The sequence below is a fragment of the Sus scrofa genome, chromosome 14 (assembly GCF_000003025.6).
Source record: "Sus scrofa isolate TJ Tabasco breed Duroc chromosome 14, Sscrofa11.1, whole genome shotgun sequence".
In the NCBI taxonomy this organism is placed as follows: domain Eukaryota; kingdom Metazoa; phylum Chordata; class Mammalia; order Artiodactyla; family Suidae; genus Sus; species Sus scrofa.
The window spans coordinates 41,740,999-41,758,133 of NC_010456.5; the positions used below are offsets into that span (position 1 = coordinate 41,740,999).

At 46.8% G+C, this 17,135-nt stretch overlaps 1 protein-coding gene across 1 annotated transcript; it reads right to left on the minus strand.

Moving 5' to 3' along the window:
• On the minus strand, window positions 5,500-16,843 carry UNG (uracil DNA glycosylase). The gene is made up of 7 exons (XM_003132925.6): window positions 16,612-16,843; window positions 15,727-15,933; window positions 14,808-14,903; window positions 11,999-12,096; window positions 11,113-11,201; window positions 9,700-9,878; window positions 5,500-6,701 (listed from the first exon to the last, which is right to left on the minus strand). Exons 1-7 carry the CDS (start codon window positions 16,738-16,740, stop codon window positions 6,561-6,563), a joined length of 939 nt encoding a protein of 312 aa, XP_003132973.1. The 5' UTR covers window positions 16,741-16,843; the 3' UTR covers window positions 5,500-6,560.

Consider the following 17,135-nt stretch of genomic DNA (forward strand, 5'->3'; position numbering starts at 1 on the left):
TCATTGGTGGGCTTGTTTTCCAAGAAGGAAGGGTTATCAAGGAGTAGACTTCTTGGAATTTTCTTCAATGGATTTGTAAGCAGGAGATGTACCTCTTGCCTGCTGCCCATGTCTTTCTGAAGTCTTAGATCAACAACAGGACCCTGGGAGAAGATCAAGGTTTTATAGGAGTTGGGGATGAATTAATGCAGGTTGGGGGATCAGCCTGTTATGGTGCTGAGATGATTATCAGGCCTACTCCCTAGAGCAGCTCAGACAACACTTTGACAGAGGCAACTCTCAAACTATAGATGTGTCCTCTTTGTTTTCTGGGAGAGCCACATGTGACAAGGGAATTTTTTTTCCTTGTCTTTTTACAGCTGTACCTGCAGCACATGGAATTTCCCAAGCAAGGGGTGGAATTGGAGCTACAGCTGCTGGCCTACACCACGGCCATAGCAATGCCGGATCCTCAACCCACTGAGCAAGGCCAGGGATCAAACCCACATCCTCATGGGTATTAGTCGGGTTTTTAACCTGCTGAGCCACAATAGAAACTCCTCAAAGAAATTTCTTAACACTCCATTTAAGCTCCCTCCCACCCCGAGGACTCTAGATAATTATGATCTGGGCCAAGTGACAATAGGCTCAGATGCCCTCCAATTCCACTCTTGTGTAAAGGACCCTTTCTGGCGGCTGTTCTCCCTGAACACTCTTGTTTATGGCATAGTATGTTCTAGAAGCCAGACCATACCTCTCCTTTCGTCACCTGAAATGACACTGAGAGGGATTTGAGAACAGAGAGTCCACAATTAAGCAAAGTATTAACCTCCTGGTCTGCCCTGCTCACCAATATTTGCATTTCCAAACATACTTCAAACATTTTAAAAACTAGGAGTTCCCTGGTAGTCTAGTGGTTAAGACTTGGCACTTTCACCCCTACCGCCCACTAATGCCCAGGTTCAATCCCTAGTTTGAAAACAGATCTCATTTACATTTTGTACCTAGCTGCTTTCACTACAATGAAGAGTTGAATATCTCCCAGAGATGGGATGACTGCAAAGCCTAAAATATTTACCATCTGGCTGACCCTTTTCAGAAAAAGTATGCTGACCCCTGACCTTAAAAGCCAAGATTGCCTTTGTGAAAATGAGGAGGAAATGTCAACTAAAGTCGGAGTGGGGAAGGCCTGTAGAGGGAACTCTCACACCTCCCTGCTCCTCATTAATTACCCCAAATAGGAAGGCACCAATTACAGGCCCCAAAGGGAGAGACAAATCTTGCACTCCCAAATAGGAAATGCAACTACTCCACTCTCCTTTCTAGAAAAGTCTTCCATCTCATATGACCCCTTGGAATATATCTCCAGATGAGATGCTGACCGATTCATGAATAACTGAAGCCAATTAGTGCTTCAAATTTACTCAGCTGAACTTTAACAGATTAGTGGCAGTGAGGGATCCAAAGCAAACTGCTGAAAACATTCCAGGATAATGAGAAACCCTGAGTTTACTGTCTGTCTTGCTTTTGTTTCCCAGGGCCATGGCTAAATTCCCCTCCGTCTGAGCTCCACTGTCTTTGCATTCAAGCTCCCAACCTAGTTGCCTTGGCTTTACAAGACAGGTCAGCTTGAGCTGGCAGAAAATTCCATCCGGAGCTAAATTGTGGCTTTCAGACCACAGTTTCCCAGATGGAAAACCCCAGCCCTTTCCTCTGTTTTGGACTCCATCCTGGGAACTGCTGACAGTTTCTATGTGTGTATGTGTATCATTATCTATACATATAGATATTAATTAAATGTGAGGTATTTTTCTACTTCTGGATGGTTCTAAATTTTTTTTTTTGAATAGCCATGCCTGTGGCATACAGAAGTTCCAGGGCTAGCAGGAGTTGGTGCTGAAGATTGAGCTGCAGATGCGGCCACAGTGGATCCTTAACCCTCTAAGCCAGACCAGGTATTGAACCCACATCCGCACAGACATTAAGTCAGGTTCTTAAACCACTGACCAACAATAGGAACTCCTAATATTAATCTGTAAAGGAGCTCTATTTAGTTGGTTTGAAGGTCAAGCACATTTAAGGACTGGGCATTCTAAACTCTCAAAAATAGAAACTAATCCAAATGCTTTTCAGGTCCATGTGATTGGGGATAAACTTTAGTAAATAAGACATTCATTTCCAGGAATCTACACATTAACACAAGTTCATCTCCATATGACAGGTGTCAGCTTTAAGAAAATGTACAAGACATAGAAGTGGGGTGGAGGAAGGAAAAGAAAAAAACCCAAAAAACCCATGATGAGCAGGACAAGTTTTCAAGTGATAGACAAGGACTTAATTTTCAAAATACACAGTTGCTACAACTCAATAACAACAACAAAAAACCAAACAACCCAATCAAAAATTGGGCAGAAGATCTAAGGAGACATTTCTCTGAAGACATACAGATGGCCAATGGGCACATGAAATGATGCTCAACATTGCTAAGTATTAGAGAAATGCAAATCAAAACTACAGTGAGGTACCAACTCACACCAGCAACATGGATGGATCTGGAAAGTATCCTGTTAAGCAAAGTAAGTCAGAAAGAGAAGACAAATGCCATATAATATCACTTATATGTGGAATCTAAAATATGACACAAGTGAATTTATCTATGAAACAGAGACAGACTCACAGACATAAAAAACAGACTTGTGGTTGCCAAGGGGAAGGGGTAGGAGAGATGGAGTTTAGGGTTAGCAGATGCAAACTATTACATATAGAATAAACAAGGTTCTACTGTAGAGCACAGGGAACTATGTCCAGTATCCTGATAAACCATAATGGAAAAGAATATGAAAAAGAACATACACACACACACACACACACACACACACATATATATCTGAATCCCTTTGCTGTACAGCAGAAATTAACACAGCATTGCAAATCAACTATACTTGTAAATCAATTACATTTTAAAAGGGTGGGGCGTAACTGAAAATTAATAAAAGAAAACCTTAACTAAAATTGGAGTTGGGAGGATCTGCAGGAGGAGGTCTGGTCTATTACCCCAGACAGACTTAACAGACTGTCAACCACAGACCCCAACAGAAGACATACCTTGCACTACACTCTCGGACAAGAACAACTACTTAAATACTCCAGCAGGAAGATTTTCTTCCTGCCCAGCAAACAAGTCCAGCCCATGGAAACAGCAGCAGGTCAGCCAATGAGAAGCCACTGTCACTTGAACTTACTTTTCTCCAATGAACTTCCTTTTGTTATTTGACTTCCTTCCTGTAACTGCCATCCACTATGTACAACCTCTCAGAGCATCTCTGCATGCTAGATGAGATGCTGCCTAACTAATCAATCTTTTGGGGGGGGGTGCAGAGGAGGAGAGGATATCTGGCATGTGATAGTCCCTGGACCAGGGATCAAACCCAAGCCACAGCAGGGACAATGCCAAGTCCTTAACCGCTAGGCCACCTCGAACTCCCCATGAATCTTTTTTTTTGGGGGGTGGGGTCTTTTTATTTAGGGCTGCACCCACAGCATATGGAGGTTCCCAGGTCCAATGAGATCTGTAGCCACCAGCCTATGCCAGAGCCACAGCAATGCAGGATCTGAGATGTGCCTGCAACCTACACAAGTCACGGCAACCGCCAGAGCCTTAATTCACTGGGCAAGGCCAGGGATTGAACCCGTGTCTTCATGGATGCTAGTCGGGTTCATTAACCGCTGAGCCACAATGAGAACTCCTCCCCATGAATCTTTTAATGAAGTCAGTTGGATCCTTTCACTTATTCACGTGAACTTTTGAATGCCTTTTGCTCACTTAGTAATCTAGAACTATAATCATAGCAAATCTGAAAACACGTGAAAAAGTTACAACCACACAGTTAAGAGTCAAAATTAACCTTGTTTCAGAGGTCCCTTTGTGGCTCTGTGGGTTATGAACCCAACCAGTATCTATAAGGATATGGGTTAGATCCCTGGCCTTGCTCAGTGGGCTAAGGATCTGGCGTGGCTGTGGCAATTGCAGCTCTGATTTGACCCCTAGCCAGGCAACTTCCGTATGCCACAGGTGCAAAAAGCAAAAAAAAGTCAGTTATAAGTTTGTACTTCTTTTTTGGGAGGCGGGGTATATCCATTAAGACCACTTAAGATGCTGTCCTGTGTTCTATCTAAAGTGTCTCCACACATCCAAGTTTCAGTACAATTTTTAAAAATATATTTCTTTTCTTTTCTTTTTTTGGAGTTCCCATCGTGGTGCAGCAGAAAAGAACCCAACTAGGAACCATGAGGTTGCAGGTTTGATCCCTGGACTTGCTCAGTGGGTTAAGGATCCAGCATTGCCATGAGCTGTATTGAAGGTTGCAGATGTGGCTCGGATCCTGTGTTGCTGTGGCTGTGGCTGCAGCTGCGGCTGCAGCGTAGGTTGGCAGCTACAGCTCTAATTAGACCCCTGGCCTGGAAACCTCCATATGCTGCAGGTGCGGCCCTAAAAAGACAAAAGACCAAAAAAAGAAAAAAACAAAAAAGGTGTTGGCCAGTCACTATTTAAAAAAATGTACTAAAAAATATATATGTATGATATATATACATATATATAAATATATATAGTATATATTTCCTTTTTGATTGTGGGAACTTGGAGCTTATTGCTTCCTCTCTGCTGGCAGCACCGCAATGGAAGCGGTGTTAAAGATAAATGTCATCCCCTCACTTCTCCCTGGGATAAAACGACTTCAATGCAAAGCTTAGGGGAGGACCCCAAAATTACCAGAAGACAAATTGCAAATCCGGCATCTTCATGCTGATTTTGAACAATGTGGGACCATAAAGCCTTCTTCTCAGGCAGGAGAAATGAAGGCCCAGAGGATAAGCAATATTCTCAAGTCTCCCTACCCCCCACCATGAGTAATCTGCTAATGTTCACACTGGATATTCCCTCTCACCCACTTGAACACAAGGACCCCCCAAGCCTTCCTTTTAACAGCAGGGGAGTCTAACCTTTCATCTGGAGGGCCCACCCTGGCTACTGGAACGAAGTGTCAGTGGGCCACCAGGGCATCTTCCTAGTGCCCGAGTCTCCCACCTCACGTCCAGATTCCCAGGGAAGAATGTGGGAACACTAGCTGAGGGAGAGTAGGGGAAGCTGTCCTCACAGGACCACAGGGATTGGCAGGACTGCAGCCAAGATGGGTGTGCCAAGATTCTGGAAGAAAAGATTTTTCCAGCTCTAAGAGGCAGACCCTGTCCCATCTAGCCCCCAACCCCCTCCACAGTGCCCAGGGTGCTGCTTCAGACTGAGGCTGGGCCAGCCTAGGTGGGCAGGAGGCTTCATCAGAGAGGAGGGGCAGAGCAACTGGGGAGAGGAAGGGGGAAGTGAAGAGGGGGGACTGGGGGAGGAAAGACAGGAGGAACGGCAGTGCACAGATGGCCCTTCCTATACAGTGGTTGTCATGGTGACCTGCAGGCCCAACCCAAGAGCCTATACCCCAGGTGGGCTCAGGGAGACCAGGCACAGAGTGAAACTTCAACCATCTTTTATTACCAAACTTAGCCAAGGTTAACACTTTAACCCAGCTAACAGCAAAACATCATCTCTAACAGGACCTAGGATGGAGGTGCCTAATAAAGACTGTCTCTTAAAAAAAAAGACGTAAAAAAAAAAAATATATATATATATATATGTATATACACACACATATTTGCATAAGCATTTCTTGAAAAAGCAAAATTCACCAGTGTTAATATTAAAAACAAAAACCCAGTGATTTCAGTACAAATCCCCCCCCCGCCAAATGCCCAAAACCCAGCATTGGCAGTATATGCTGGCTCTAAAACCCCAGCTCCAATGCATCTAGGAAAAAAGCATCTGCTCTTAAAAAACAAAGAAAAAAGAAGAAACCCTTTCTCCTCCTTCCAGCTGAATTTCTATAGTTTATTCCTAGAAACACCCAAAAAGTAACAGCATAGACAAGATCCAGCTCCCTTTCCCCAGCTTCTGACTATCAGTGAAGGTTTACACCAAGGATGGTTTCTTAGCAACTCTGCCTCTATCACAGTCAGGGAATAATTCCCTAATTTCTGGGAACTTGCAAAACCTCTTCAGGCTTCCTGCAGGATCTCCGAAAGGTGACACGGCAGTGTGCCTGATGGAGACAAGAATGCCAGGCTGGGAAAAGGGGGCCTTTCCAGATAAAAACACCCAACAGCTTAAAACCTAAAGACTAAACCTACCAAGTAAAAAAAAAGGAACAACTGCCTGTACCAAAAAGGTGCTTATCTCCTGGCTTTAACCATAAAACTAAGAACACAGGCAAGGAATCCAGACCTTTTGACCTCAACTCCATTCCAAGATCCTTGACCCAGGCCCAGCAGATTCCAGACCCCAGGTGGCAGGGTGATCTTTGTGTTCCTGGCTGGATAAAGCCGCCACCTTGTGGCTGCTGTACTGAAACTGTTCCCTTCTGCATGGTGCTTAAGAATTACAGCAGGAAAAATTTCAATTTGACTTCATAACCAACAGATACTTCGACAGCAGCTTCTAGAAAACTGCTCAGAGACCCCCAACCCCGGGGTCATGGTCACAGATCCTTCCAGTTGATGGGCTGTTTGCCGGACTTCTGCAGCAGCTCGTTGGTTCTGGAGAAATGTCTGCATCCGAAAAACCCTCTGCACACAGACAGCGGGGAGGGGTGCGCTGTCTGCAGCACGTGGTGCCGCTTCTGAAAGACAAGGACAGGGAGTGAGATGGTGGGAGACACTTGGGACTTCTTAAAAAACACCTCTGGCTGTGGCTGCTCTACGACAGTACCCACTCTTAATTCTCCCATTTCTTCAGGGCATTTGTTTACTTGCCGCATCCACACAGGTCAGTGCTCCTCACTCCTTTGCCGGTAGAGCCACTGCCTGTGCCAGGCCCTGAGGATGCAGAGGACCTATGGAACCTGTAAGTGTCCACATTTTAGAACCCAGCAATCCCACAGCTAAGATGGATTTGGTAAAGGATGCCTGCCACGTTGTATGCGTGTCCAAGATGCAGGGATGAGCAGGTGCACAGCTCTCATCAGGTAAAACCTAAGATAAATCCACTGTTATGCAACTGATTAAACATATTTTCCAAAGCTTCTGACCATGCAACACTACAGTTACTAGAAGAGCAAAGTTGAGCTACATATGCTGATCTGGGAAGACCTCTAAAATATATCAAGAGGAAAAAAAAAATCCAAGAGTAATAAATGCATTAAATTTAAAAAGATTATTGGAGAGGCAAGAGAACAAGATCCAAGACACAGTTTATAGAAGTTCCTTCAGTGGAAATAGTGTAAGGCATATACTTTCCATTTTGTACTTTTCTATGCTGTCTGAATTATCATAAAAATGGAATACTTAATAATTTCTAGGGAGTTCCCTGGTGGCTTACTGGTTAAGATTCATCGCTTTCACCACTGAGGCCCAGGTTCAATCCCTGGTCTGGAAACTGAGACCCTACTTCAAGCTGCTGCACCCCACAGCCAAAATAAATTTTAAATGTCAATTGGACAGCCTGAGTTCAAGTTCTGGCCCTGCAGCTCAATAGTTACGCAGTGCCAGGAAAGTCACCGAATAGCCCAAGGCCACACTTACTTCACTTTTCTGTGACCTAGGAGTCAGAGCTGTGCCCATCTCAGCAAGATGCCATGAGGAACAAGGGCTGGAACTCGGGCCAGGTGTTCAGGGCCTGGTGAGAGGCAGGCCCCTGAACGTGTGTGCTGTGCTGGGAAGAACACTGTGCTCAGAAGGACACGTCAGCCAGCCTTGGGAGAGGAAAACCACCCTGAGCTGGAGGGGACAGGGGGAAGCAGGAGGTTCCAAGGCAGGCAGGGAGGGGTGGGCACTGGGAATAAATCCCAGTGGTTTGGGGGCCTAGGGTTCAGAGTGGCAGGCAGGGGCCACCCCAAGACGCCAGCTCATCAGCTCAAGTCGAGACTTCTGAAGGTTCCCAGCAAGATGAGATGGGGCTGCAAAAGTAGGCAGGGGGGTGGGCGTGAGAGAAGAAAGGCATTCACAAATGACTGGCTGGAGGAGGAGAGGGGGAAAGGGGGCAAAGAGCAGAGAAGGGAAGGGAGATAGGGGAGAGGAAGAAGGAGAGGGGGTCAGGAAGGATATGTGGTTTCTGGTTGGCCAACTGGGTAGATGGCGGTCCTTTTATGGTTTTTTTTTTTGGTCTTTTTGCCATTTCTAAGGCCCCTCCCGTGGCACATGGAGGTTCCCAGGCTAGGGGTCTAATCGGAGCTGCAGCCACCGGCCTGCACCACAGCCACAAGGTCTGATTCGACCTCTAGCCTGGGAACCTCCATATGCCTTGAGTGCAGCCCTAAAAAGACAACAACGACAAGAAAAAAATATTCCAACTGCAGTGGCTAAGATCACTGTGGAGGTGCAGGTTCACTCCCTGGCCTGGCACAGAAGGTTAACAATCCAGTATTGCCACAGCTGTGGCTCGGATTCAATGTTTCAACCCCTGGCCCAGGAACTTCCATATGCCATGGATGTGGCCATAAAATTTTTTTTAAATTAATCAAAAAGAAAGAGAGAGAGAAAATAGAGTAGCTAACTGACATGTGAGTAAAGCCTATAGCCCTGAACTGGATGGCTGGCTTGGAACCCTGACACCTGCCCCTGTGGGCTGCATGGATCAGCATCTGAAGCTCCATTCGCTGCCACTGTGGGAGTGACCTCATCTCCCTGAGCCCCGACACAAAACATTATCAATGTATCTCCCCCCACACCCCTACCAAAGGCTCCCCAGCCTTTGCTGCCATTAGGTGAGATCCTACATGGAAAGTGCAGGACTTGCTCCCAACACTGGGCAGGGGGTTGGCATGTTTGCACATTTCTGATACATCAGAAACTCCTGCCAGGTGCCCTCAGTTAGTCCCTTCACTTCCTGGAGTGCTTAGGCCGACTTCTGCCCCCACCCTCACTGCCCAATTCAGTGCCTCCCAGGAGCCCAAGCTAAGGCTCCTCCTGGCCTCCTTCCCTCCTAGCCCTCGAACCCTCCTCCACTGCAGTCCTCAGGCAACCAGCATCACCTCCAGTGGGTCAGGCATCCTGGAGAGAAATGCTGGGGCCCATTCCATAGGGACAGCAGGATTGGGATGGTTTTAGGACAGAGCCAAGACGGGTTAAGGGGATAAGGGAAAGGAGAGGATTTGAGGATGGCTTCTGGGTTTTAATCTCACCAACCAGGTATATATATGCAGGCATTTCAGTAAGTAAATGGAGGACCTGGGAGGGTGGAAGCTGAGGAGCTGGTCAGTGGAGTCGGGCTCAACGATCAGAGCTTGGGTTTACGAATGACCACTGAGCGTGTTGTCATGGAAAGAGTGGAATTCTTCATGTTTTCTATGCACCCTCAAAGTTCTTGGAAGCAAGAAAGGTACTTCATCACTTACTGAATTGTTACGTGAATGGATCCCGGGGACCGTGTATCTTTCTCTGCAGGTGGCAAGTTTATGTCAGTGTCACCAACTGCATTTAATCAGAAGTTGGCCAGCTGCTTTCCTCACACACACCCTTATCATTTGTTTGAATTCTGTTCAATTTTTGACAGAGAAAACCTAACCCTAATTATCACAGTCTTAAGAGAAAAGTAAGTTTCATTTTAACACATGGACCACATAACAGGGGTTCCTAGAATTCTCTAACCTCATTTAAACCGTTTTTCTAAAAATGACATACCCTGTCAATGGCACTGCCTTTCTTCTGAGCATAAGAGCCCCAGAGCAAGAAGACAAGACCGTTGGCGTTCTGGTTGAGCCAGGACACAACTGCATCGGTGAACTCCTCCCAACCTCTCTCTTTGTGCGAATTGGCCTGATGTGCCCGGACTGTAAGCACAGCGTTGAGCAGGAGAACACCTGTGAACACACACCAAGAAACTGGTTTGGGGAGGCTGAAACAGGTTGGCCCAGACATGCAAGAACAGGCTCACCATGTGACAAAACATCCTGTTTTGATGGAATCTGGCAGCCCTGGGAGTCAGGCCGGGAGAAATCAGACACAACTGGTGATGCCTCTGGGCAAGGGTTGTTTTTACCTCTGCACTTTCAACACCATTACACATATGTTATAGCCGTCGGTGGAAAGAATCATTAAAAAATATATGTATCCTAAAGAGTTCCCGTTGTGGCTCAGTGGTAATGAAACCGACTAGGGTTCATGAGGATGCAAGTTTGATTCCTAGCCTCACTCAGTGGGTCGGGGATCTCGAATTGCCATGAGCTGTGGCGTAGGCTGGCAGCTGCAGCTCCAATTTGACCTCTAGTCTGGGAACCTCCATATGCTGCAGGTGCGGCTCTTAAAAAGAAAAAATAAAGAAAAATAAGCCCAGAAAATAGCAAAAGGAGACCTTGTTCCCTGGGTATAGTCTATTTGCTTAAAAAGGAGGAAAAAGAATACTATAGATAGGTATTCAACACACACAGCTCAACCTGTGTATCGAAATGAGAAAATAGAGGCCACCTTCTGAAGGGTCAGAATTAAAGAATTAGATGGGTAAATGCAAAATATGAATGATAAGGAACCAACTTTTCTTTAAGGTTATGATTAAGATGTGAAAAACACTGGCTTAATCAACTATACGTCAATAAAAATTTTCTTTAACAAGGATGTGGGAGAAAAAAAACTTTTTAAATTGAAAAAAAAAATTTTTTTTTTGTCTTTTTGCCTTTTCTAGGGTCGCTCCTGCGGCATATGGAGGCTCCCAGCCTAGGGTCTAATTGCAGCTGTAGCCGCCAGCCTACACCAGAGTCACAGCAACATGGGATCCGAGCTGCGTCTGCGACCTACACCACAGCTCACGGCAATGCTGGATCCTTAACCCACTAAGCAAGGCCAGGGATCGAACCCACAACCTCATGGTTCCTAGTCGGATTTGTTAACCACTGCGCCATCACAGGAACTCCGAAAAATTTTTTTTAAAAAAGAAAAATATTGGTTGCAGGATAAGTGAGGTTCATTTTTGTTTTACATAAGCTTAGCCATTTTATTAGAACTCTCTAGTTCTTCATGAGTATTTCTTAAAAAGATAATCAAGCCGAACAGAAAAGAGGAGAAATTCATCCAAAACACATCTAGGGGTGGTTGGCTTACCTTGCTTGGCCCATCCAGACAAATCTCCATGACCAGGATGAACGAAACCCTCTATGTCTGTAGAGAGCTCTTTATAAATGTTTTCCAAACTGAAAGCAAGCCAGAAGAAAAAGAAACAATAGAACCTTAAGTACAATTCTGAAAGTTCAGGACCCTCCAGCCCCAACTCCCAGGGGAAACACTACCGCTACCATCCCGTCTGACAGGCACACCTGCCAGAACTCTGACTCCTGTCTGTGCTTGGATTTAGGGAAGGACACTTTGGAAAACCTAAGCAAATTACTCTAGGAGTTACTACCCACCTCCCAAGCAATGGTTTAGAAATTAAATCTTTAATAAATTTATTATATTTATAAATGACATGTAAAATTCTCCAAAGCAGGGGTTCTTAACCAGGGGTGATTTTGCCCCTTCCACCACCAGGGGACTTCTGGAAATGTCTGAAGACATTTTTCTTTTTTTTCTGTCTTTTCAGGGCCGCACACACGGCATATGGAGGTTCCCAGGCTAGGCCAGAGCCACAGTGATGCCAGATCCGAGCCACGTCTGCGACCTACAACACAGCTCACGGCAACGCTGGATCCTTAACCCACTGAGCAAGGCCAGGGTTTGAACCCAAATCCTCATGGTTCCTAGGACATTTTTCAATGTCACAACTGGGGGGGCGGTGCAGCTGGCATCCAGAGAAGGGTGCTGCCAAGCATCCTACAACACACAGGGCAGCCCCCCACCAAAGACCCAGTCGCAAAGGTCAGCAGTGCTACAATGGAGAAATCCTCCTCCAGGAGGCTAGACCAAGCCCACAAACAGGTGTACCTGCAATCTGAAAAACATGCAACTGAAAGTAATCACGACCGGGGCAGCGCCATCTGTAAAGCTTTCATACCTGGGCGGGGGCGGGACAGGTCTCTGAACGCTAAAGCAGAGCCCGTGAGCTTGATTGGGTCCGTGATATGGATCCTGTCCCAGGATGACCACCTTCACCTGTGAATATCAGTTGGCAAGGATCAAATATAGTAGCAAGCATGTCTGAAGGAATGCCTGGATGGCTGGCAGACAAGGGTAGCCCCCTCCTGACCCAACTCAGAGTCCTCAGAAGGGAGGTGACTGAGCACCATTACTCTGCATTACGACTTCCTTCAGTCACCTGCTGCACTGCCCCCTTCCTTCTCTGACCTGGGTGTTTGAACACATTACCGTCAACTTTGCTTGCATTCCCTTCACTTTCCCTCCAATTTGACCCCTAGCCTGGGAACTTCCGTATGTCACAGGTATGGCCCTAAAAAACAAACAAACAAAAAAATACGCCCTTGTCACAAACACAATCTCCAGAAACATACCAAGGGGTCCACCATCTGCCAGCCATCCTATCCCACCCCGATTCGACCATTTAGAATCACCTATACAACTAGGCTCACTGTACTCATTACCCTACATTTTGGTGTTTCTTATACCATAGGTTTGGGGCACCCTTTAAGTCAATAGAGTTCAACCACTGATGGGTAGTCAGCTTGTTTTCCAATTGTTTCCATTACAAAAAATAACACAGTAAACGTCCTACTACATGTTGTAGGCCACAAGGGAAGTCCAAGAATCCTAGTATCTTTATATACTACTGCTTTTATTTCTATGGATTAGATTCAAACAAGTGGAATTGCTGGTCAAAGGTAAATGTATTTTAAATTTTCATGGACATAAACCAAATTGCTTTTCAATAAGTTTTAGAAATCAAATTCCCCCTCAGTAGTGTTATGAAGGTGCCTGTTCCCTTGGACAGGTACACCCTGAAGATACTGTGTGTTTCATTCCAGACCATCTCATTAAGTGAACATTGTAATAAAACAAGTCGTGAGTTTTGGTTTGCTAGTGCATACACCATAGTCTCTTCAGTGTGCAATTACATTATCTCTTAATTAAGTACATACCTTAATTAAAAATTAAAAACCATTTTGTTGCAAGTTCTCTTGTGTTATAGTGGATTAAGGATCTGGCGCTGTCACTACTGCGGCATGGGTTTGATCCTTGGCCTGGGAACTGCTATGTGCTACAGGAAGGGCCAAAAAACAAAACAAAGACAAAAAAACAAAACCAAATAGACCAACTTTATTGCTAAAAATTGCTAACCATCATCTGACAATGAAAGGTAGCCACAAACCTTCAATTTGTAAAAAACACGCTGTGAAGCGCAGCAAGACAAGATCTGCCTATATCCTCTTTTGAGATGGAGCCAGAGGAGAATGTCACTGTCATGAGCAGTGTTGGAACACTGCTGGGCCTTTTGCTCTCACACCCACCTACCTCTCTTCATTCCCATGCTTCTGCTACATTGTTTCTTCTTAGAATCTTCTTCCCCAGCTAACATACAGTTTATCCTTCAAAACCCAGCTTCAGACATTTCAGTGATCAGGTAGCTTTCCTGGGCCTCTCCAATCCTACTGCTCTGTTCATACTGCCTTCAGCATGTTCAGCATGTTCCCCATCATGAAGCAAGCCGGGAGGCTTTCCAGTTTTGGTCCTGGAGGAGCCAGGTAACTTCCCAGATCCTCCCCACGCTCATCTGCAAAGAAGCCCCTCTGGGCCACTTGATCCTCAGAAGTTTCATGCTCTTTTCTTCTTCTCTCTTTATGATATTGATTGTTGGTATTCAAAATGGGACATATTTTAAACAAGGAGCAAACGACTGAATTTCACAGGACCTAGTTTTTTAAAACTCTGTAAACAAAGTGCTATGTTTTAAGTTCTATGTTCTAAAATGAAACTGTGAGGGTTGCTAAGTATTAGGGATGGCAGCCTTATCAAGACAGCTTCTGCAACAATTTCGCTTCTCTCTGACTTAAGGGATACTTATTCAGTCATGGATTCCTGCCCTCAGCTTACAAGATGGGGAAGAAGAAAAAGGAACACCTCCAATGTAAGCAGACACTAAAGGTTTAGAGGAAACCCACATTGCAAAGGTCATGGGGGACAGGCTGCCAGGAGGTGCTGGAGATAGATCTAGCTGGTTTTCAAAAGACAGACATGAGGAGGGGGTCGCTGCCCTGTCCAACTCCAAAGTTAAGAGAATGGGAAGGGGAGGTGAGGCTGGAAGCAGGACATGGCCATATTTTCATTCTCAGCTTTCAAAGGCCGTACCATGTGAGGCCATAAACCAGTTTCTGATGTGACCAGAGGCACCAGTAAGCAGCCACTGTACTCAATGAACGAAGCAAAGAGGGATGTGTTAACAGGAGATGTGTTCAGGCCAGAGGTCAAGAGCTTGAGAGCGTCAACTGCAAAAGCCGGTGTCAGACAGAAAGAACATGGCAGTTACAAGTCAAGGTGGGCTCGCAAACAACATGCTAACAAACGACTTAACTGCTTCCTGCCTCAGTTCCCTCACCACCACCACACCACCTCACACTGGCATGGGGTCAGTTTCAAGATAAAATAAAACACAAGAAGTGAGAGCATTCAGACACATGGCTTAGGTACGTATTTTTCTTACCTTTTTTTTTTTTTTTTGCCACATAAACAACACAGGATAAAAGTTAAAAGAGTGCATGCAGGCTAAAATATAGCCCACCAATCTCACAATTGTACTCAGTATATTTATTACTGAATAATGAACAATTGATTAACTCCAGTATCCCTAACTAGGAAATACTCTTTGAGTACTACTCATCTTTCAGTGAAATCCATCCACAACTGGTACTTACATCTCTTATGTCACACATTTGGGTCCATGTGAAGACTTGGTGTGCGGGGGGGTAAACGGTGTAACGTTTTCTTTCTTCTGCAACAAATCCCATAAGCTGATGGAAAAATAAACTGGATTTACAATCAGATTCTCGCTAGAAGGCATAAGAATTCAGTAAGAAAGCGTGCAAAGGGAGTTCCCGTCGTGGTGCAGTGGTTAACGAATCCGACTAGGAACCATGAGGTTGCGGGTTCCGTCCCTGCCCTTGCTCAGTGGGTTAATGATCCGGCGTTGCCATGAGCTGTGGTGTAGGTTGCAGACGCGGCTCGGATCCCGCGTTGCTGTGGCTCTGGCGTAGGCCGGTGGCTACAGCTCCGATTGGACCCCTAGCCTGGGAACCTCCATATGCCGCAGGAGCGGCCCAAGAAATAGCAAAAAGACAAAAAAAAAAAAAAAAAAAAGCGTGCAAAGAAAGCTATTGGAAGAGGTAGTATCTAACTCTTTGCCAGGTTTTACATCTAAATCCTGCGAAGAAACAACAACAAAAGTACCTGCTTCCCAAAGACTGTTCAATTCCCCTCCCTTTACTTGGTCTAGCTCAAAGTTGATTGGCCTACCGGCCTCAACAGCCTGTGGATGCAAACCCCTCCCTCTTTTTTTTTTTTTTTAAAGGGCAGGCTTCCTTCAGTCGGGTTTGTGGTTTTACTATGCCCCTTTCCTGGAAAGCAGACTAACCAAAGAGGTTAAAAGAAACTATGTTATCTCAGTCTTTTAAAGACCTTTAACTGTGCAGTTGAGAAACATCATGGCTGTATTTTTCCCTTTTAGCGTAAAAAGGACGCTGAACGAGGAAAAGGAGATCACGAAGGCAGTATCCTAAAACGTAGGCTTGGCCGGCTATATGAACAAGATAAAGGGCCCGCAGCCTGAACGATTACCTTTATAAAATATGGTTTCCCGAACTCGCCGCTGAGGTGCTTCTTCCAACTCTCACCAAAACCCACCGGCACGTTGCGCGCTGCAAGCCTGAGCAGCGCAGCGGCCTTGTTTCTCTGGATTCGGGCCAACTGCTCGGGGCTTAGTGGCGACGAGGGCGGCGTGCCGGGCTCCTCCTGCCCTGTCCGGATCTTCTTGACGGAGCTGGCCTGCAAGTGGTCCCCGCAGAGGCGGGTCACCAGCTGCAGAAGGCCTCCCCCAGGGGCCCGCAACTTCCGCCCCCAACCCAACAGCCCAGGGCAAAGAACACCCATTCGTAGGGTTTCAGCCCTACCGCGTAGGTCTGTGCAAAACTGGACTCTGGGAACCCAGAGCTGATCCCAGTTCGGCACTAGCAGGCTGGTGCCCCAAATTTCGAGTTTGGCACCAAAACAGGGCGGGAGAATGGCTAGAAGAGGGACCGCGGCGTTCCGGGAGGAGCTCGCGGGGAGGCGGGCCGGGCACCCAGACGCCCCGCCTCCCCGCGGGTCCCGCCACTCGCGTCCCCACGTGGCCTTTTCGCGGCAAAACCTCTCCTCGAGGGCCCGCCCTCCCTCCTCTGATTGGAGGGCCGGCCCAGCAGGGCCGCCCCCTCGCTTCTGAATGGTGACATGGTCCCCGAGGGTCGCCCCCATTGGCTGATCCCTCACCATGGCCGCCGTCTGGGCACCAAGGCGGCTGTTTTGAACACGTGGAGGCCCCAGCTTACCCAGTCAGGGATACGTTCCTGCAACTCCTAAGTCGCGCAGGGGCTGCCAGCCTCCTCGCCCTCATCACCCTCCTCACCCTCTTCGCCCTCCCTTCTCTCCCCTGCCCCGGGCCCATAAGCGGCCCCCGCCGCGCCTCACCGTCACATCCCCATTCTCGACTACTGCAGCCACGCCAGTCCCCAGGTCGTCTGGCTCGGGGCTGCAGGCACGTCGCTTCCCGGAGGCATTCGGGGAGAAGAAGGAGTAGAGCGTCTTCTGGCCAATCATACTGGAGCCGAGGAGGGAGCGAGAGCGCGACGCCAGGAGACCCGCGAGGTTGGCGCCAGCTGGAGCGATGAGCAGTTGGCGCCAAGCGGCCCGCGCATGCTCCGACTTGCGGTCTGGGCGGGGGGCTGTAGAGGGTCTAGTGCGCATGTGCGGGAGGGGCTCCTGAGCCATGGCCCTGGGGCAACATGGGGCTGTGAACTGTTTGGAGTGGGCGGGGCTCCTCGGTTCGATTCAGTTCTGTACTTTGTTTCTTTATTCCTATTCATTTTACCTCTGCCTTGGGCAAGTCCCTCCACCTCTCAGAAGCAAAAAGAAGATAAAAGTACCTTCCCCTAGGGTTGTTGTGGGAATGAAATTAGCATTCAAGTTTTGCATTCAAAAACATTATCCAATTT

Excerpts from the sequence above, each read along its gene's own strand:
- UNG (XM_003132925.6), bottom strand. The coding sequence starts at position 16,740 with ATGATTGGCCAGAAGACGCTCTACTCCTTCTTCTCCCCGAATGCCTCC. Across the intron at positions 15,934-16,611 it reads TCGAGAATGGGGATGTGACG|GCCAGCTCCGTCAAGAAGAT; the intron begins GTGAGGCGCGGC and ends GACCACTTGCAG. Across the intron at positions 14,904-15,726 it reads GGAAACCATATTTTATAAAG|CTTATGGGATTTGTTGCAGA; the intron begins GTAATCGTTCAG and ends TTTTTCCATCAG.